The sequence below is a fragment of the Jaculus jaculus genome, chromosome 1 (genome assembly GCF_020740685.1).
Source record: "Jaculus jaculus isolate mJacJac1 chromosome 1, mJacJac1.mat.Y.cur, whole genome shotgun sequence".
Taxonomy (NCBI): domain Eukaryota; kingdom Metazoa; phylum Chordata; class Mammalia; order Rodentia; family Dipodidae; genus Jaculus; species Jaculus jaculus.
In genome coordinates this window covers 6,814,346-6,836,898 of record NC_059102.1, presented here as the reverse complement: position 1 = coordinate 6,836,898, position 22,553 = coordinate 6,814,346, and the positions used below count along the sequence as shown (strand labels likewise).

Genomic DNA, 22,553 nt, shown 5'->3' with positions numbered 1-22,553 from the left:
AGCGCTCTAGCTGGACCACTCCAAGTGGCCTTTGCTGGCTACTCTCTAGGCTTGCTACTTATTTTCTAGTGTGAGATAAGGGGTTTGCAGTGGGATTAGCATTCTGGCCATACTGTGGTGTCATGATTAAGTCCTGTGTTGACTTGTTGATAACCTTCTGTGTCACTGTGGGTGCTGGTCCTGTGAAGCATGGCTGTGCTTGATAGGGGTGGCTCAGGGCAGCAGGGAAGGGGACAGCGCAGTGTGACAGGAACCGGTCCTGGGGTGGCATGCTGGAGAAAAGCCCTGTCCACACAACTGCCCTTGATCATGACTTCTTGTGACCTGTGCTAGGTTCATCCTGCTGTGATGGGTGGCACCTGGTGGTGAATTGTCTGGGTCTGTAGGAGCATTGCTCGGAGCACATAGGAAGAATTTCACTGTGAGGCGATGGATGGTACAGAGAGCCGGACCAGGCCGAATCCATGAGCCCTGCACGTAGGCTTGAGGTTGTGATGAGCTGTGGGTGCCCTTGTGATTCTGACTGGGAGGATTCCTGTTCATTGGCTGCTGGTGCTCCTCCTAAAGTCATGTATTCTGAGTGCTTGAGCCCCAGTTTCTGGCAGTTTGGGAGGTGAAGCCTTGCTAGAGGAGGTGTGTCGCTGGCAGGTCAACCTCGAGGTTCATTATCGCTGAGGGGCCGGTGGTCGTTCCGCTCCCCTCGTGCCGCTCTTTCCCACCCACCAAGGTATTGAGGGGGGATGTCCAGGCTCCGGTCATGCCACAGGCTCCCCTGCCCTCATGGAGCTTCCTCTCAAGACTGAGACAAGGTAAACCGCTTTCCTTTCACCCGCTGCTTTTGGTGAGGCGTTAATCCCAGCAAGGGATCCTCACTCCTGACTGCAGCACTGACCATGGCTTTCCCAAGGCCAGTGGCTGGCTTTGGGGATGGATCTGAGACACACCTAACTTGCCTTCTGCACGTAGCTGTTCTGTTAGAAAAAGTCAGTCAGCATTCTGGGATGTTCCTTTGTCCTTCTCTTTTTTGTTTCATTTCTTTTGAGGCAAGCCCAACAGACTGGCTTTTTTCTTAATGTAAAAGAGTGAGAATAAGAGAGAGAGAAAGAGAGAGAGAGAGAGAATTTGCATGCCAGGGCCTCTAGCCACTGCAACCCAGCTCCAGACGCGTGCGCCACATTGTGCGCATGTGCGACCTTGCACGCCACATTGTGCGCATGTGCGACCTTGCACGCCACATTGTGCGCATGTGCGACCTTGCACGCCTGCGTCACTTTGTGTGCCTGGCTTACGTGGAGCCCGGAGAGTCGAATATGGGTATATAGGCTTCACAGGCAAGCACCTTAACCACTAAGCTCTCTCCAGACGCCTCCCCTTTCTTTTTTATTACCATAACCATTAGACTCAGGGACTTGACATTGTTGAAAAGCAGAGGAGAGGGGCTCGTGGGAAAGTGCTTGTTTTGCAAGCCTGATGACCTGAGTTCATCCCCAGTACCCACATCTGTAATATCAGTACTGTGTGTGTGTGGGGGGGGGGGAGACATTAAGGATTCCTGGGGTTCACTGGCCAACCAGTCTCGTCTAATTGGTGAGCTCCAGGCCATTGAGAGACCCTGTCTCAAAAAGAAGTGGTGGTGTCCTAACCATGACCCCACTGTTGTTCTTAGGCTTTAACATATATGCACATGCATGTACACATGTGAGATGGGAGCTGGAGAGATGGCTTCGTGGTTAAGGTGCTTGCCTGAGAAACCTAAGAACTAATCATTCACATCTCCAGGTCCCACATGAGTCAGATGCATAGTGACACAAGAGTGCAGTGTTACACATGCACACAAGGGGGCGCACATGTCTGGAGTTCGTTTGCAGCAGTTGAAGGCCCTGGCATGCTGTTTTCTCTCTCTCTCTCTCTCTTAAATAGATAATTTTTAAAAAGTATAAAAAACGGAGAGGGGCTGGAGAGAGAGCTCAGGAGTTAAAGGTGTTTGCCTGCAAAGCCTAATAACCTGGATTCAGTTCCCCAGTATACACATAAAGCCAAGTGAACAAAGTGGTGCATGCATCTGGAGTTCTTTTGCAGCAGCTGGGAGGCATGGGGTGCTCCGTCCCTCCCTCCCTTCCTCCCTCCCTCTGTTTCTCCCTCCCTTTCTTTCTTCCTCTCCCTCTGCCAGTTGTGCCTTTAATCTTAGCACTGGGGGAGGCCTAAGTAGGAGGATTGCTGTGAGTTCAAGGCCAGCCTAAGACTACATAGTGAATTCCAGGTCATCCTGGGCTAGAGTGAGACCCTGCCTTGAAAAGTAAAAGCAAGTAAGCAAGCAAACAACAACAAAAAAGCAGAGGAGAAGGAATAACTCAATGCCCACGAAACAAGTTATTTGAGGGATTTTCAGAACCCAGGAAGGGAAGTCTAGGGACATGATAAGGTAACAGTGAAACCTACTATATCACATAACTGGTCTGAGCCACGTGCTGCAGTGCCCTGCTCCATGGCAGAGACCAGCTTGCTTTTACCTGGGAGATCCTAGGGTTCCTGAGTGTTTCCACAACGCAGTTTGGTGTCTTTTACACATTTTCATCTGTGTAGCTCTCGGTCACCTTTATGGCAGGGTAGGTAGCAGGGAGGTCCTCTCTACCCCTGATTCTCCACAGGGCCTCTGTCTGGGACCCCGGCCTAGCGTCCACTGATCTCTGTACTGCTGTTCTGCACAGAGCTGTGGTGGTTACCATAACGTCCCTTCACCAGTGCTGCGTGTTCCACTAACACACACTTTGCTAAGTTGCCGTGACCTTTCTATCTTAGAGGATGATTAAAGAGATTGCATCTTCCTATCTTGTCTCTGGGTCTCTCTGCCGCTAAACCAAATTCAATGTAGTAGATAATTTTCAAGGCAGCCAAGTCTTATTTGTGGATGGATTTGCAGAAACCCATCAATAAGAGGTCAGTCGTTTTTTCTTCTAGGACTGACTTTCTGAAAACTGAAAATGTAAAGAAGTACAGCTTCCTTTCCTGCCATGGAAAAGCAGTGAGGCCCCCACTCCTGTCGCTCAGCTGTTTTTCCTCGAGGCTGGCGTGCTTTGGCACTGTGACCTTTTGGGCCACGTAGAAATAAGATAGTTGCTGGCTAGTGTGGATAAGGCATACAGTGATATTTTATTCTGAAGAAAGATATTAAAATGTCTCTGAATTGTGCCTATCAGTTCAATTAGAATTTGAGAAAAGGCTCTTTTATATTTTTCTTTCCCACTCTTATCTCTACCATCCTTCCACCTGTTTCCATTCAAAAGGCAGAAATATGTACTGAATAACAGATGACAATACCTTTATCCTGCGGTGCCCCCTCCACTTCTTTAATTATTTAGATGAGTTCTTTGATTCTAATATCCAACCTGTTCATGAAATATGACCACGGGGGACTTTATCAGCAGGGAAACAGCCTCTGTGCTCCTAAGAAAGGAAGGTCTAGTGTGAAAGAGGGGCAAAGGCTGGAGGAGTAAGTGGGGACTTTGCAAGTGGTCCCCTTCGTGTGGGATCTGCGGCAAGTCCTTGGGGCCCACACCCACAGAAGTGAAGGGAGGTGCTCTTAGACCCCGGGCCCTCTTCCCTTTCCACCTTGGACCCGATTCATTAAACTGGGTTGGGGAGGCTGCTTAATGCCCTGGAGTTCATATGTGAACTCATAGGATGTTTTATTAAAAAATATTTTTATTATTAATTTATTTGACAGGGAGAAAGAGGCGGGGTGGTGGGAGAGAAAGAAAGAGAAAGAAGGGGCACGCTAGGGCCTCTAGCCACTGCAAATGATCTCCAGATGCGTGCGCCCCTTTGTGCATCTGGGCTTGCAAGGGTCCTGGAGAATCAAACTGGGATCCTTTGGCTTTGTAGGCAAAGGCCTTAACCGCTAAGCCATCTCTCCAGCCCTCACCGGGTGTTTTGCAGTTCTGGGTAGTGGTTGGTACTGAGCCCTTTGGGAGGGCTCCTCACTGCGTCTTTATTATCTCGGGTTGCGGTGAAATGCACATTCCATGGGGGTTGCTGTTCTAATCAGTTCATAGCATGTAGTTCCGTGGTATTAGGCTCATTCTGGAGTTGGGTGACTTCCCACCACTTAATCCAAAGCTCTTCTCATCTCCCCTGCCCTCCCCAGCAGTGTCTGCTCAACACCCAGTACCCCTTCCCTTTCTCCCAGCGCCTGGCAGCTTCCCTTCGCCTCTCCGTGAATCTTGGAACCTCATGGAACTGGACTCACAGCATTTACCTGCTTGTGACTGGCGTCTTCATTCAGCACATTGTATTCTAAAATATGTTTGGCTTAGGGCACGCCACTGTGCGCGATTCTTCATTTCAGTCTGTCGGTGGGCAGGTTGCTGGGGCACCTTTGGGCTGGCGTGGGTAACATGTTCGTAAGCATGGGTATGTGATATCTGTCCGCTCGCCTGCTTTCGCTGCATTTGGATACATACAAAGAATATGATAATTTGGTTTTCCACCGCATCTGCAATATTTTACATTCTTGCCAGCAGCATCAATAAAGCTTTCAGATTTATTGTGTTATGTCCTCACCAAGACGTGTATGTGTGTGTGTGTGTGTGTGTGTGTGTGTGTGTGTGTGTGTGTCTGGTGTGAGGGAAGATCACAGTAATCCTTCCAGGTGGGTGTGACTCTGTAGCCCTTGGTGGGACTTGAATGGCTGGGTGTGACGATGTTGGGCCTCTTGGTTGTTTGTCTATCTGTTGAAAAGTTTTGTCTGTTTTTAAATCCTCCTTTCTTGTCTCTGTTGTTGGTTTGTGGAAATTCTTTTATTGATGATGCATATATGTAATGTTTATTTACTGGGGATGTGGGTGTTCACACGTGTGTGTGGGTGCTTGCAGGGAGCCTGGGGTGCCATCCTGAGGTGGGCGCAGTCTCCTTTGAGACAGTCTCTCATTTGCCCAGAGCTCACCAGTGAGGCTAGCCTCGCTGGCCAACGAGCTGCAGGGACTGGGGTCACAGGCGTGCCCCACCCACCTGGCATTTTATATAAGTACTGGAGATAGATGTGAGGTCCTCATGCCAGGGAGACAAACACTTTATCCACTGGTCTGTTTCCTACTCCTGTGTAGAAACTCTTTGTATATTCAAGTTACCCATTTCTTACCCGAGTTGCAAAGAATTTTCTCCCATTCCCTGGGTTGCCTTTGAATGCCGTGAATAGTAAACTTAAAACATTAGAAATCACTTATTTACTTATTTGTTAGAGAGAGAAAGAGATAAGAAAAGAGAGAGGATGGGCACAGGGACCTCCTCCTATAAACGAACTCCAGACCCACGTGGCACTGTGTATCTGACTTCAGGTGAGTACTGGAGAATCAGACCTTGGGCCATCAGGCTCTACAAACAACTGCCTTTAATGCTGAGCCATCTCTTCAGCCCTTACAGACTCTTTTAGTTTGGTGAAGTCCAATGTAGTCATTTTGTCTTGAGTTGCCCATACTTTTCAGTTTCATGTCCAAGAATTGCCAGCTAGGTCAAATGTCATGTTTTCTTCTTCTTAGTAGATTCGTACTCTTGGCTATGAGGTTAGATCACTCATCTCCTGCATCTCCAGTTACTTTTGTGAATGCCGGGGGGGGGGGGGGTGTCCAACTTTGTACTTGGTTCCACACGGCTATCCACGTTATTTCTAGTACTGTCTGTTGAAAAGGTTGTACGGTCTTGACACTTCGTTGGAATCATGTTACTTGGCAGGTGAAGGCTGTCTGTCCAGGCATGTCTGTGGGTCTCTAGGCCAGCACCCCAGTTCTTTTGCCGCAACTTTGTAGTAAGTGTTGAAATCAAGGAACTAGCGGTTTTCAGCTTTGTTGTTTCGTCTGCTGTTTTAGCTGTGCTGGACTTGACGTGGCTGTTTTTATTTCTGTGAAAAGCACTGTGGGATTGTGATAGGAATTGCATTAGCTGTCAGTGCTTTGATGGCATTGATGACATTGACAGTATGATATTTTCTACTCAAGACTGTGAAGATCTTTCCATTTGTTTGTGCTTCTTTAAAAAATGTTTTATTTATTTACTTATTTACTTAGTAGAGAGAGAGAGAGAGAGAGAAAATGAGAATGAGAATGAGAATGCATATGTCAGGGCCCCAGCCAGTGCAAATGAATTCGAGATGCCTGTGTCACCCTGTGCATCTGGCTTATATGGGTACTGGGGAATTGAACCTGGGTCCCTAGGCTTCATAGGCAAGTGCCTTAACCACTAAGGCATTGCTCCAGCCCTGTTTGTGCTTTTAATTTCTTTATGCATTGTCTTATAATTTTTTCTTTGATTAGGTTTATTCCTGAACGTTTTAATTATTTGTAGTCATTTTTTAAGCATGTTGGAAATGACACTTTAGAAAATATTGTTTATTTATTTATTTGTTATCAGAGAGGACAATGATAAAATATAGGTGTACCAGAGACCTTTGCAACTGCGGATCAACTCCAGATGCACATGCCACTTTGTGCATCTGGCTTTGCGTGGGTATTGGGGACTTGTATTGGGACCAGCAGGCTTTGAATATAAACACCTTTGACTGTTGAGCCATCTCCCAAGGCCTAGAAATGATACTTTTAATTACACCATTAATGCCAGGCTTTAATAGCTTCCTTTCCTTTCTGTGCACCCATCCTGCCTCCCACCCAACAATCCAGAATTTGGGGACCTACTTACTGTCTACCAGGTATGATAACATTGTCAATGGTGAGAACCAGGTTTGTTTTGTGAGGAGTTCACAGTTAAGGGCAGGAAATACAGCTGAGGAAATGATTGGATGTGAGGTACTGAATGCCTGCATTTGAGAGCCTTGCCCAAGACATCTTCCCTGATGATAAATGTCTGTTATCAGTGTGGCTGACAGGCTCCTTTGTGTTTATGTGTTGTGTATTTGTGTGTGTGTGTGTGTGTGTGTGTGTGTGTTTGTGTGTGTGTGTCTAGGCCAGGGGACAACCTCCAGTGTTATTTGAAGAATGCCATCTACCTCTTTTGAGATGGGTCTCAGTGACCTGGAGCTATAGACTTGCTGGGCAGTGAGCCTCAGGCACCCTCTTGTGTCTGCCTCCCTAGAACTGCGTTATAGGCACCCACTAAGGTGCTCAGTGTTTATTTGTGGGTTCTAGGGACCAAACTCCAGTGCTCATGCTTCTTTGGCAGGCCCTTTCCCCGCTCAGCTCTCTCTCCAGCTTTGCCTGAGGGCAAAGTTTAGGAGCTTCAGAGACTATCTCTAAATGGTAGCTGCCAAGTTCTGACTGTTTGGTCTTTTATTTATGGCTGTTGGTGTCACTGGGAGTGTAGGTTGGGAGCAGTTCTGTCCAGTACAGTTGACTTTGTTCTCCAGCTTCCCCAAGCCGCAGGGGCAGGGGCCTGGCCTCTTCCTTAAGGTCAAAGTCAAAGGTGCTGTGTACAGTACTTGGGCTCTTTCTAAACAATATTTCCTGAATGGCTCTGTGTGGGAAGCCAGGCTGGGGCTGCTGAATGTCCCCTGGGCTCACATCCGGCTCAGACACTCCTCTCCAGCCCTGTTCAGGGTGGGTCAGAGTCACGGCACACAGAAGTGTGAGAAGTGCTGAGTGGTGGTCGCTGGCACAGCTAGGCACTGATGTGTGGATGGCCCTTGAATCCCAAGGACCCGGGCTGTGGGGATACTCATGGGGACCTGGCCCCGTCCTTTGAGTGCATGGTTTGCATTTTTCCAGCTCTGAGAACGTGCATGCCCTTGAACATCTTTTTCAACTGAAGACAAGGCAGAGGGAATGAGATCACAAACAGAGCAACTGATTTTTACAAATTGACTTCTAAATGAAATGAATTAACCTTAAGCTGCTATTTGAAATCCGGCTGTTATGTCAGGGCTGTGTGGGATCAAGACAAGCGATGGGTCGAACTGGTGTGTTTGGCCTTGGTCTGGGACACTGTGAGGAGGCACCCCATGAGGGAGCAGCACCTTGTTGGACAGAGGGGACTCACATGGCTGGAGAAGCTGGTCTTGCATCTTTGCTATTGATTTGTGGCTCTTGGATCAGGGCAAGAACATTCTGGAGAACAAAGGATAAAGGTTTTCTTTCCTGCTACTGCAAGCTGCTCAAGAGGGACACTGCGATCTGGTGAAAGTCAGTGGGTTTTTGCTGAGTGGCTTCAAGGACCAGCGCCAGCTGCTATGAGAAAGTCCATGATTAATGTGGCCTTCCTTCCCCCAGGAGTTGTGGTCTGCTGGGAGACACATCCATACAGATAAGCAATTTTGCAAGGTCTTAGGAGGGCACAGAGCTGATGGAAAGGTTTGGGAGTAAGCTTTGGCTTTGGGTGAAATGCAGGCCTCATTTAGGAGTTGAAGAAGGCTGGAGAACTGAAGGCGGGCCTGCACACGGTGGGGCTGTTCAGGATGTTCAGGATGGAGGAGCGACACGGCCAGCAACAGGAAGAGCTCACGCTGTGGGCCTGGGGGACTGCGGAGCCAGAGGAAGATGCGTGGGCTGGGGGGAGACTGCAGGGCGGGTGACGTCACATTCTGTAGAGGTCGGAAGCTGGACTCGAGAACAGTGTGCAGTGCTGAGGTCAGAGCTGAGGGCCCACCTAGGTTGTGACATCTGACGCCCAGATGCTGTTTACCACCTGTCCTTCACAAGGACTCTCTGTTCATTCTCTGTCCCCTAAAGGGGGTGATATTGATAACCTGAGTAAGGGGTGGGCTTAAGTTCAGTAGTTGGGCTTGATTTTCACTGTTCCTGTGTTTTCCTCACATCACGCAGAGCTGGTAGGAGTGTTCATATACTCATCTCGTTCTCGTTCCTGTGCAGAGACCTTCAGCGTTGAAAAAGTTACCTGAAAAATACCACTTTTCAGTCATTTCTCACATTCTTCCTTGCAGTCTGCTCTTGCTGCTTAAACAACAACAAAAACCTCTGCAAAGCTTGAGCCATTAATCAACACGAATTGTCCAGTCCTGGACCTCGGAGTTCCCAGAGTTGGGATATCCACAAGGCTGTGGGGTGCTGAGGGCCTGGGCCGCGCGCCCTCCAGCATGTCTCCTCCTTTCTTGACTCTCACTGCCTCTGTCACAGCGTTGTTGTGATTACCGAAGCCCACTCAGGTGACCCAGGATGACTCTCCTCGCCTGAAGACCCCGAGCTTGTTCACCTCCACTGTCCCCTTTCTGGGACAGGCTCTGGGAATTTGAGTGGTGATGTCTTTGGAGGGTCATTATGTCATCAGCCAGCCCACTCCTCTTATGTTACTTAGTATTTTAATGCACTGTAATTTCTGGGTTAATTAGTCATCAATAGCAACTTGAGTGCGCTCCGGTGGAGGCTGGGCAGCCAGTGCTGTGGTCCCGACTCATGTGGTTTGGGGCTTTTACGTGCCTTTCCCTCTAGGTTGGGTTTTTCCTCATTTCTAAAATCGTGGGTCCTTAGGCTCATTTTACAGTTAAGTCTGTAGCTTCTGAGCGTGACATTGAGAGTCTCGCAGCCGCTCTACAGTGTTTCTGGGATGGGAGTGCAATACGGTTCTTCAAGGTGACGCATGAAGGAAGAACTGGGCACGTTCACACATGCCCAGATGTGTTTACACCGATATGCCCATTTTACTTCATTTTTAGCATTTCTGACTTGTTCTTCTCCATCTCTGTAGCTGAATGGGTGTGCTGGAGGGGCTGCTGTTAGCAGTGCTGACAAATGCAGTTATGGTTCCTAAAGGCTTAGGAATATGCTTGTGCTAAACCGGGGAAGCTTAACATCCACCCTGGCATCCTCTACCTGGTGCGGTTGTTTCCTGCTGAAGAGTCACTATAAAATGCCAAATAAACTGAATAACTACTTATAACCCTCTTTCTCATTTGGGGCACTTACATTTTATGAATTTTGGGAAAATGCCTCAGAAAGTGCATTTTGTAAGCATAATTTCTGATGCTTTAGGATTTTTGTGAACACGGAGAGAAGGATGAGGGAAGGAGGAAGTCCCCCTTACATTGATTCTCTGAAAGGATCCTGGATGATTGAAACAGTTTCTTTCTTGCTGCTGGGACAAAACACCCAGTAGAAACAGCTTCAGGAAGGATAGGATTTATTTCAGCTTAGTATTACTTCAGAGAACGCATGGCAGAGCAGCTGGCTCGCACCCTCACATGTTAGCAGGGAGGAAGCAGCAAGATTTAAGTTAGCTTTGAGCACTTAGTGGGCTGGGCTAATAAACTTCAAGGTCTGTCTGTCCTCCAGCAAGGCTACACCTTCCAAAGGCTCCACCAGCTGAGGATTGTGATTGAAGCCTGCTCACATACACATGTGGCTGTGGGGTCATTTTAGATTCAGATCATCACAATACTGTAGTCTTCTTTGTGGCCAAAACACAACCCCATCCATGTCACGAGAAGGGCCATCATCTGAGTGCTTCCTGTGAGCTTCACAGTGCCAGACTGTGTGAGAATCATTTTCAGCACACAAAATGTGCACAGGAGTCTGAGATAGGCATCAGTATGCTTAGGTCATAAGTGGTTCTAGGTAGGCCATGACCTAGTGGCCCTGCAGGTATCAGGGGTATAGATGTTGTCTGGCTGTTTCTCGAACAAGGACATATGCCCCACTGAGGCTGAATGAAGCTAAAATGTGAGCTGACTTTTCCGTCCACAGCAGCTCAAGGTCACTCCTTGTGCAGCTAGGTGTGGCACTGTCCTAGGAGTGAAGGCATGCTAGGTTAAAGATGTGGGTCGTTTATTTTATTAGGGGTCATCTTTACACACACTCTTATTGTGCTTGGCCGAGATACAAAAGGCATGAAGCGTGGCGTGATGCTGTGATGCTGGGTGTCTGGAAGAGCGGACTCAGAAGAGCGCATGTACCAGAGGTGTGCCTGGTGGCGATGAGAGTTGGGGCCCACGCGTGTGAGAGAGGCTCTTTTCTCCTTGTGAAAAGTCTGGAAGGGGGTGGGATTGATAGGCAGGTGAGGCCCAGTGGATTAGGTGGTGGAAGGATTTGTAGAAGGAGTTTGACGGGATGTTGTGAAAGACAGTCTTACAAGAGCAGTGTGCTTGGGGATGCTAAAGGCCACCTGGAGAGTTGACTCAGGCGTGGAGAGATGAGCGCCACATTGAATGACACATTCTTTTATTTTAATTTTATTTTTTAATACATTTTTCATTTTTTAATAAACAACTTCCATGATTATCAATAATATCTCATGGTAATGCCCCCCTCCCCCCACTTCCCCTCTGAAACTCCATTCTCCATCATATCCCCTCTCCCTCTCAATCAGTCTCTCTTTTATGTTGATGTCATGATCTTTTCCTCCTATTATAATGGTCTTGTGTAGGTAGTGTCCGGCACTGTGAGGTCATGGGTATCCAGGCCATTTTGTGTTTGGAGGAGCACGTTGCAGGGAGTCCTACTTTTCCTTTGGCTCTTACATTCTTTCCACCACCTCTTCCACAAAAGTCCCTGACCCTTGGAAGGTGTGATAGCAATATTGCAGTGCTGAGCATTCCTGTCACTTCCTCCCAGCACCATGATGCCTTCTGAGTCATCCCAAAGTCACTGCCATCTGAAAAGAGAAGGTTCTCTACCAAAAGTGAGAGTAGCATCAATATGTAGGGGTGAACATTAAGACAAGTGCTTACTGGGCAGTTTGATGAGCATGGTATATACATTTAGCCAGGCAGCAGCAGATGTCACTCCCCTAGGGCTCATGACTACCCCTCTTGTAGGTTTTCCATATCAGGGATGTATTCCCTCCCATGGATTGGGCCTCCAGTCCAATTATAGGGTAGTTGGTTTGCACCATGACAGACATGCCACTATTGCACCCGTTGGCTCATTTGGCCTGGCTGCCCAAGCATAAGGCTTGCAGTGTCCACTGTGGAGTATCTTCACTGGTGATTTCTCTTTCTCCCATTGAACTGCATGTAGAATGGCTTCTTCCAGCTTTCTGCCAGCTGGTCTACATGGAGGAGGTTATCAGCTCAGTTCCAGCAAGATTTCTCAGTGACCTTGCAGCTCAAGTATGTGGAGTTTTCAGCAATAGGGTCTTACCATGGATTCCTGGTGGGAATCCAAGGGTCTTGGCAATGGCCTATAATGTTTGAGGGGCATTAGCAACCTCCATAGCCAACAACTCACTGGAAGGTATCCCATTCCTGGCACTGAAAATTTTTCTAGTAACAATCTGTGGCTCCTGAGTGTTCCATTGTCTAAAAAAGTAGGTTTCCATATGATTTATTTTTATCCTGTTAGATTTTGATAAGCCCTCCCTCCACCTTTCTTTTACTCAGTTTCTTCCACTGACCTCACTTGGGCCTTTTCACCCCCATTAATCTATTCTTCTACTTATATATACAATGCCATCCTATTAAGTACCCCTCTCCCTTCCTTTTTGTTCCCTTTATATCTCTTTTCTAGCTTACTGGCCTTTGCTACTGAGTTTTCTTTCTACCCACACAGAAGTCCAATCATCTGTAGCTACAATCCACATATGAGGGAGAACATGCGATGTTTGACTTTCTGGGCCTGGGTTCCCTCACTTAGTATAATTCTTTCCAGATCCATCCATTTTCCTGCAAATTTTATAACTTCATTTTTCTTTATTGCTGAGTAGAACTCCATTGTATAAATGTGCCATATCTTCATTATTCACTCAGTTGAGGGACATCCAGGCTGGTTCCATTTCCCAGCTATTGTGAATTGAGTGGCAATGAACATGGTTGAGCATGTACTTCTAAGGAAATGGGATGAGTCCTTAGGATATATGCCTAGGAGTACTGTAGCAGGGTCAAATTGTAGATTTATTTTTAGCTCTCTTAGGAACCTCCTGATTTCCACAATGGCTGGACCAGATTGCATTCCCACCAACAGTATAGAAGGGTTCCTCATTTTTTGCATCCTCACCAGCATTTATGGTTATTTATTTTCATGATGGTAGCCAATCTGACAAGAGTGAGATGGAACCTCGACATAGTTTTAATCTGCATTTCCCTGATGACTAGGGATATAGAACAGTTTTTAGATGCTTATATGCCGCCTGTATTTCTTCTTTTGAGGACTCTCTATTTAGTTCCATACACCATTTTTTAATTGGGTTGTTTAATTTCTTATTATTTAACTTTTTGAGTTTTTTGTATGTCCTAGATATTAACCCTCTATCAGATATTTAGCTGGCAAAGATTTTTTCCCATTAAGTAGGTTGCCTGTTTGCTTTATTCACAGTGTCCTTTGCCGTACAAAATCTTTGTAATTTCATGAGGTCCCAGTGGTTAATCTGTGGTTTTCTTGCCTGAGCAATTGGGGTTGTATTCAGAAAGTCTTTGCCAAGACAATATGTTGAAGGGTTTCCTCTACTTTTTTTTTTCTAGCAGTTTCAGAGTTTCACGCCTAATGTTAAAGTCTTTAATCCATCTGACTTAATTCTTGTGCATGGAGAGAGAGAAGAATCTATTTTGATCTTTCTACAGATAAATATCCAGTTTTCCCAGCACCATTTGCTAAAGAGGCTATCTTTACTCCAATGAGTATTTTTGGCATTTTTCTTGAATATCAGGTGGCTATAGCTACCCAGACTTACATCTGTTCCATTGATCTATGTGTCTGCTTTAGTGCCAGTACCACGCTGTTTTTGTTACAATGCTCTGTAGTATAGGTTAAAATCAGGTATGGTGATAACCACCAGCCTTATTTTTGTTGCTCCGTAGTTTTAGATATTCGAGAATTTTTGTGATTCCAAATAAGTTTCTGGATTGTTTTTTCTATTTCCACGAAGAATGCCATTGGAATTTTGATGGGGATTGCATTAAATGTGTAGATTGCTTTTGGTAGGAATGACACATTCCTTTAGGTACATGGACTTGTGGAGGAGGTCATCACTTCTCACGTGTGTGCATGGAAGTGTGTGTGTGTGTTTATCTAATGGGTACATATGACCTAATTGAGAGTAGTTGTAGTTGAGTATGTTTTGGGTCCTAAAACACCCTGGAACATCCCTTCCATGTGACAATGGCTCTACTTTCATGATTATGGAAAACAGGATGATTGCTTTGATTGATTCAGTTGTGTAGGCTGGCTGTGTTTTTGGGAGAGGGGAAAGGCTTTTTTGGAGCCAGTGTAGTCCAGGCTGTCCTTGTATGTAGCTGAAGATGACCTTGAACTCCTGGTCCTTCTGCTCCTGCATTCCAAAAATTGGCTGGCATTACAGGCAAGTACCTCCATACCCAGTGTTTGGTCTCTTCTCTAAGAGCATGCCATGTTACCCTTATTCAGTATGGGAACCACTGGATATAAGGGCAAACATTTGGGATTTCTGACATTTTTTTGAATATCATTGTCAATTTTAAGAATTTCTTGCCGGGCGTGGTGACGCACGCCTTTAATCCCAGCACTCGGGAGGCAGAGGTAGGAGGATCACTATGAGTTCAAGGCCACCCTGAGACTCCATAGTGAATTCCAGGTCAGCCTGAGCTAGAGTGAGACCCTACCTCGAAAAACAAAAACAAAACAAAACAAAACAAAATTTCTTTCTTTTTTTTGTGGTATGGGGGTCTAAGCCAGTACCTTGAACGTACTAAGGCAATTATGCTACCACTGAGCCACAGCCTTAGCCTTTAAAGGTCATGTCTTAATTTCCTGGTGTATTTTTGACTGCTGTGTTTGTAATTACACTGATTGGCCTCTTTATCAAACTCGGTTACATGGTAATTGTATCCATCCGCAGTGGATTCATAGTTAGAGAATTAAATCTATTAATGGAAATAAAAGATAGTCTGTGAAATCATACTTGAAGGACTGTTAACAGTCTCCTCAGTTTTCTTCCTATTGTGAACATTCATTAATATGGAGTATTATTCAGGTATGGAGAGGAAGGTCTGGTTTTCTGACATGGGTATGGCATGGCTTCACCTTGAGGACATTATACTAAGTGACAGACATCAGCATGAGTTGGCAAATACTGCATGATGCGCTTATGTGGTTTCACAGTCATAGTCACCCAGAGCAGACTGTATGCTGCCAGGGGCGGGGCGGGGGTGGCACACTGCCGCTCTGTGGGAAATGGGTTTCTTGGTGGTGTGACGAACCCTAGGGTGATGGTTGTGCCGCATGGTAAGTGTGATTGATGCCACTGAATTAATTGGGTCCTTAAACAGGGCTCAGCCTTCAATCCCAGCACTTGGGAGGCACAGGTGTGAGAATCGCTGAGAGTTTGAGCCCAGCCTGAGACTACATAGTGAATTCCAGGTCAGCCTGGGCTAGAGCGAGACCGTACCTCAAAAATCCAAAAACCAACTAATTAACCAAACAAACAAAAAAATGGCTCAGGTAGCTGGGCGTGGTGGTGCACACCTTTAATCCCAGCATTTGGAAGGCAGAGGTGGGAGGATCACTGGAGTTCAAGGCCAGCCTGAGATGACATAGTGAATTCCAGATTGTCCTGGGCTAGTGTGAGACCTTACCTTGAAAAACAAAAAACAAAACAAAACAAACCAAACACTCAGGTGGCGCATTTTCCATTCTACCACTTTCCCATAATAATCATGGTTGTTTGGTGCTATGAACTGGTATGAACTTCCCTGACTCAAGTCATGCCCCTCTGCTTTTGTGTCTGCAAGGAAGGCTACTTTTGTGGTTATCAGAGAGGATAACATAGACAAGGACTGTATTTATCTCAACATTAAAAATAGCAAATTTTAGGGCTGGAGAGATTGCTCATTGGTTAAGGTGCCTGCCCACAAAGCCTAATGACCTGAGTTCGATTCTCCAGTACCCACATAAAGTTGGATGCCCACGTTGCCACATGTTTCTGGAGTTCATTTGCAATGGCTGGAGACCCTGGTGCACTCATTATCTCTGTCTCCTATCTTTCTCTGCTTACAAATGAATAAATAAATAATGTTAAAAAAAAAAAGAAAAAGGGCTGGAGAGATGGCTGAGCAATAAAGGTGCTTGCCTGCAAAGCCTAGGCACCTGGTTTAAATTCTCAGTATCCAATTAAAGCCAGATGGTCAAGGTGACATATTCATTTGGAGTTCATTTGCAGTGGCCAGAGGCCTTGGCATGCCCATTCTCTTTCTCTCTATCTGCCTATTTCTCTCTCTTTCAAAGAAAGGAAGGAAGGAATAGGATAGCCACTTCTATATCTATTAATGTATTTCCCCCTTTTTCCTGACAGCTTTTTATAACTACGATGCCCGGGGTGCAGACGAGCTCTCTTTGCAAATAGGAGACACCGTGCACATCCTCGAGACCTACGAAGGTAAGTGTCTTGTTCTGGGTGTTGGGAGGCAAAGCCTTTCCCTATCCCAAGACATGGCCATGGTCTGTTCTCAGGATCGTTTTCTTCAAAGAGGATGCAGTTTCTGGTCAGTGTAGTGGGGCTGTTATTCATTCATTCATTTAACTGAGAGCATTAAGAGAACTAAGAACTAAATGCATTCGTTACTTTCTCATTGCTGAGGCCAAATGTGTGGCCAGCAGCAATGTAAGGAAGGGAGGTGAGGGTTAGTTCGGCTTACACTTCGAGGGTCAGTCCTTCACGGCGGGCAGCGTGGCGGCAGGAGCCTGAGGCAGCTGCTCGCAATCCGCACGGTGAGGAAGCAGAGAGACGAGCGCCGCTGCCCAGTTCATGGTCTGTAGTCTAGGGCCTGAGCCCACGGGCATGGCGCCACCCACAGTTGTGGTGGGGTCCTATCACATCATTAGCCTAATCTAGAAAATTTCTCAGAGACATTCCCAGAGATTTGTTTGCATGGTGATTCTATATGTAGTAGACAAGTTGACCACCAAAGGTTAACCTTCAACTGCACTATCCTCATTCAAAAATACTTTCAGAAATTTATTTATTTATTTGTGAGAGGAGGGAGAAAGAGAGACAGGAGAGAGATCGAGATAGATAGACATTGAGACTGTGGGCCTCTTGCCCTGCCAAGGAAGTGCAGATGCCTGCACCACTTGTCCATCTGAGGACTGGACCCTGGGCTAGCTCATAAGCAAGCACCTCTAACCTTTGACGGTGAGCTGTCTTCCCAATCCTCACCATTCCCATTGTTATCTTCTAAAGTCCCTTCATTGGCTTGTCACTTTGCAAATGAATGCAAAACATGATGGAAACTGACCATGTGATGACAATTAGGCAGAAAGTGTTTTATTTTGTTGCTTGAGGTCCGGAGGCGTTGGAGGTGACTTGTGAGTTCTTTCCAGCGAGCCACAGTTGCCATTTCCTTCTTTCTGTCCTTTTCGTTATCTGTGACTCCCTTCTTAAGAGTGAAATAGATTTATGTGGGATTCAGTTCCATGAAGCACTTGTTGGGGTTACCTGACACATATTCTTGTTTATAGTGGTTTAATGCCATCCTTGGTTTTTGCAATTGGTTCACATTTACTATTTTGCAAATTTTTGGGGCCTTTTTCATCTTATGCTGTGGTTGTCACTGCATAGAAGGGATGCTATGATGGCTTTGATTTTCTTTTTTAGGTACCCTTCCAATCCGGGATTTTGTTATGATTATTGTGTGTATGTGTGTGTGTTGTTGGCTTCATTTTCTGCTTGTGGAGGTGATTCCTAGAAAGCGTTGTAATAACAAGAACTGATTAAGATGGATGATTTAAATAACCAAATTGCTTTTAGGTCAAGCTTAGCTAAACTCTTCCATTTGGGAGAGGAAATTACAGACACCCCATAGTAATCAATGCACTGAACTTCCGGAGATGTCTGCACACTCCACTTAGAACGAGAATGAGCTGTGCTTAGCTTCTGTACACCAGGCAGGCAGTGGCTGGCTTGGTCCTTACTTCTTCTGATGCATACAGACTTAGAACTTCATTCTATTTGGATCTGTTACTCTGAAATAGTCCAATCTGCGAAGGAAAGAGGAAGAAAACCCGCTTCAGTGGCATATGCCTAGGAGCAGCTGTAGCTGTGGGGGCTGCCCGTCCTCCGCGAATGAGCGGCCGTCTGTGATGGCTGCCGTCTGCTCCTGCTCGATCTGACAGCTGACAGCTGGATTTCCTTATCTGCTTTCTGTACGCATCGCCAGCAGCTCAGAAGAAACACAGGGAAATTAAGTCGAGGTGAAAGATCAAACCTCCCCTCACAGACACTCTCCTGATCTGAAGAGAACTGCTCTGATATCTTTTTTATTTTTGCCGCCAGTCAGTTGAACTTGAAATCTTGGGTCATAAACACTGGGTAGTGATGTCATTCCTGAATTGTTAACGATGTCCTCCGGCGCCTGCTGTCTCTTCCTCCTTGCTTCTTGAGGAGAATGTCCCCTTTCAGCATTGCTGTCCCCGTCATGTCAGTGGCTCTTGTGATGCCCTCGGCTTGGGGTAACCGGATGCAGGCCTTTGGCTGTTAGGCTGATGTCAGGACCGTCTTCAGCGAGGGTAATTAGCGGGCAGTCCTGCTTCTGAGTACAACCCCGCAGCCTTTGCAGAGACGCCAACCTAAGTGAATTTCTCTTCCTTGACAGCTAACTTTTTGGTAGATTCTGAACAGAGGCATTCATTGAACTAGTTCTTTTTTGGGAAACTTGTGATTTAATCATCATGAAATAACAACAGAATGAGGAGCTTTCATACGCCTCCCTGCGCCTGCCTTGTGTGCTGTTTCCAGGTCACCCTCGTCTAGAGTTTCCTTTCTTTGACTTTACCCTGCCACCCTACTTTTCCACTCTTTTTTCCTGTTTGTCATTGATTTTCTCCTTCCTTTCCTTTCCTTTCCTTTCCTTTCCTTTCCTTTCCTTTCCTTTCCTTTCCTTCCCCTTCCCCTTCCCCTTCCCCTTCCCCTTCCCCTTCCCCTTCCCCTTCCCCTTCCCCTTCCCCTTCCCCTTCCCCCTCCCCTCCCCTCCCCTCCCCTCCCCTCCCCTCCCCTCCCCTCCCCTCCCCTCCCCTCCCCTCCCCTCCCCTCCCCTCCCCTCCCCTCCCCTCCCCTCCCCCTTCCCTCCCTCCCTCCCTTCCTTCCTTCCCCTCCCTCTCTCTTTCTTTCTTTCTTTGGCAAGCCCAACAGACTGACCTTTTTTTTTAATGCAAGAGGAAGAGAGAGAGGGAGAGAACTGGCACGCCAGGGCCTCGAGCCACTATAATCAACTCCAGACACGTGCGCCACCTAGTGGGCATGTGCTACCGTGAGACCTTGTGCACTTGCCTCACTTCGTGCGTCTGCCTTATGGAGAGTCGAACATGAGTCCTTAGGCTTTGCAGCAAGTACCTTAACCACAAAGCCATCTCTCCAGCCCTGATCTTTTTTTTTAAATTTTTTTGTTCATTTTTATTTATTTATATGAGAGTGACAAAGAGAGAGAGAGAGAATGGGCGCTCCAGGGCCTCCAGCCACTACAAACGAACTCCACATGCATGCGCCTCCTTGTGCATCTGGCTAACGTGGGTCCTGGAGAATTGAGCCTTGAACCGGGGTCCTTAGGCTTCACAGGCAAGCGCTTAACCACTAACCCATCTCTCCAGCCCAGCCCTGATCTTATTTTTCTTTGTGATCTGGAATTCTGTGAGGTTGCTGCCACAGAGGACACAATTTCTAGAATTTCTGAAAAGTCCTCCCCTCCCTCTTCTTTCTTTCTTCCTTTTGTCATTCTCTTTCTTCCCTCTTTCCTCCCCTTCCTTTCTCCTATCCCACGCCCATCCTTGCCTAGCTTCTGAGATCAGACAAGATCGGCACGTTCAGGATGGTATGGCCTTCAACCCCGCGCTTCGTTTTTTCCTTTTCTCTCTCTCTTTTTGTTTTTCTTCTCCTTCTCCTCCTTCTCCTCCTCTTCTTACTTCTTCTAACTACCCTGCATCAAATAAGGTTCGAAGAACACATTTCCTTCTCTCTTTGGCTTGTGAAGGCCTAACATGCAGCAAAAGTGTCTTCAGATCACACTGGGATGGAGTGGGACAGACATTCCAGGGGCTGCTCAGTGCTGTGTCCAGTGTCCAGGGTTTCCCAGGTGTTTATTAAGTCACTATGGTGTTTTTCAAGTTTCCCCAGTGCTGGATGCTCGACCTATGCCAAGCTGCTGGCATTGCACAAAGATTAGGAAAGTTCCTTTCTTGTTTTGTTCCATCAGTGACATCTGCTCCCTTCATACGGAACTGCCTGGCATGTAGTGTGACTCGTGGTTGGGCCCTGTTTATCTTAGGCACCTTGTGTGTTTTGCGCTCTCAGAGAGTAGAGGTCCCATATAGTCTGGCTGCAACTGGTTAGCCTAGTTTTGGCACAGTGTATGGTTCCCTGTTTCTTGAAGGAATACTGATGCAAACAGGCTGCATAAGGAAGCCTCCTCTCTGCTCCTCATAGCTGACCTTATCCAAAAAACAAGCAAAACAAAACCAAACAAAGCAAAACAAAACTCTTTCTTCCTCAGCCCATGTTCTTACCACGTGTGCAGATTGTGTGTTTTAATTGACAGCTCTTGTATGGCTTTTCGGGAACTGGTTACAGGCTCACGGATCCCAAGCCTCTGAGCTTGACTGTGTGTCTGTTAGGAGATAGTGCTTCTGGCGCATGCCTGACGCCTGACGTTCAGACCCTGCACTGTCTCTAATCAGTCTGCCCGCCCCAGCCATGTTAAGGAGGCAGAGGGGTACATTTGACCCTAAGCGGGTCTTGTTCTTTGCACAAGGGTCCTGGAAGTTCCTGGAAAAGTGGTTTCACCCCAGACAGGGCACTGACAGACCAAAGAAGCGATTCCCCCAAAATCTAGGTTTGTGACTTCATGATATTATTATGTATACCTTATGAATTATATCAAGTCCTGTCATATCTGCCATAGCTTAGTTCGTTTATTGGTTACTTAGAGGAGCACATGGGACTCAGTGGCAGCTGCATTACTGAGAAGCCCACCCTAGCATGGGTGACCACGCAGGCAGGCCGCAGCCCTAAAGATCCTTTCAACATGTGCAGATAACCTGGCTGGTAGGAGGTGGCCCTCCCTCTGATTGCTGCTGCTCATGTGACCTTGGAAAGGGGTCTTGTGCATCTTGTAACTGTCAGGAGCTTCCTGAGACCTGTGTCTTTTCCTTGCCGAGTCTTAAGAGCTGCCCTCCTTGAGGGAGTGTTTCATCACTTTCCAGGAAATAGCAACAGCTGCCCCCCCACCCCGCCTCACCTCCCCACTCCCGTGTCTCCCTGGCTCCACATCAGGGGTGTTCGGTACTCTTTGTCTGGGTCAGTTGAGCCTGAGGCTGTGTCTGCTTGGTGGGCATGTTTTGGAAACAGTGACCCCAGTTTGTCTCCACTTCCATCTCCTGGACACTGCTGTGGGGGCGTCTTGTGTCTTTGCTGTTGAGCAGGGGAACTGTCTGCGGGTGTGTCCCCTCGAGGGGTTGCTGGCTTCGGTTTGGAGCTCCTGCTTTGGGGAGCAGGCCCTCGGCTCTGTCCAGAGATGAGGCTCACACAGGGCCCTCGGTGCCCGTGGCTGCCACAGCCTGTAGACTTCTCATTTGTACTGCTCAATAATGGCCCCGTGCTGGCACTTACACATGTAAGTCTTTTGTTTTCTACTTTTGATACATTATTATGTCATTTGCTTCATTGTCTGGTATTTCCTTGCATATTCTAGGAATTAATCCTGTGTTACTTTGAGAGAAGAAAGGAGGTGGGAAGGCTGGCCACGTTAGAAGCGCACAGCAGCAGCCTTTGAATAACTCATTACGTTTGCAGTCCCCTGGCTTCCCTTTTGGCTTCTGTGAACACTGGGTGGCAGGTGGGCACTGATTGCAGGTTGGCATATTGAGAGCCTCTGAACTTGACAGCGTAGCCACCAGGAGATAACCCTTCCGGTGTGTGCCTGGCACGTGGCACTAAGAACTCTCAGTGTCTCTGCTCAGGTATCTGGTCTCCCCATGTGAAGAAAGGGAACTGGCTTTATTTGACCCTAACTGGATCCTGGGAGTTCCTGTCTTGTTTTCTGCCTTGGTAGAAAATTAAAAAAAAAAGAATGAAATTCCTTTTAATAATCCCGTGAGGGGTTTTGCTCACTTCCACAGCATCCTTTTTTGGCCCACAGTCATCTTCCTCACCCTTGTGAAGATGACTCTTCAAAGCAGTGGGCTCAGGGCCACTCCTGCCCATTGGCCGGCGTCATGCAGCCAGGTTTGCTCTCATGGATGTCCGTGGGTTCCGGGATCTGGCTTTAAAGAGTAAACCCACGTTGTCCACTCTCTGGGACTGTTTTCCAGGAGCTCCTCGCTGCTCGGTAACAGAGTCCTTTTGTCCCATGTGTGGGATGGTGCTAGGGTGTGTCTCTGAGCAAGGTAGATGGGCGTGAGTTTACAATGCTTGGGGTAAGAAGACATCCATCCAAGTTCTTGCCATGGTGGCATTGTGGGGAGCTGGGCTTCTAGCTTGGGGTTTTGCCCTTACCCCTGGTGTGGGAGGTGCCAAGGGTGGGTCATGGTCTGTGGCTGACTCTTTCATTCAGTGCTTGACGTGACCCTTTCTAGCCTATCTTTCCTTCCACAGTGCCTGTTTTCTTTCTTTCACCACATGGAGGAGCGGGAAGTTGAACCTAGGCCAACCCCCACGGGCTTGGTCCTGTCCCTTCCATTGAGGGCTGCCTTGCCACAGAAGTCCTT

General features: G+C 47.2%; 1 protein-coding gene across 3 annotated transcripts in view; it reads left to right on the top strand.

Annotated features, from left to right (window-relative positions):
• The window catches only part of Dock1 (dedicator of cytokinesis 1), a 561,057-nt gene that overhangs the window by 42,745 nt on the left and 495,759 nt on the right, over window positions 1-22,553 (top strand). For all 3 annotated transcript variants that reach the window (XM_045145312.1, XM_045145301.1, XM_045145308.1), the window contains exon 2: window positions 16,153-16,236. In XM_045145312.1, the coding sequence (XP_045001247.1) occupies window positions 16,153-16,236 (84 nt within the window). The remainder of the gene's footprint in view (window positions 1-16,152; window positions 16,237-22,553) is intronic.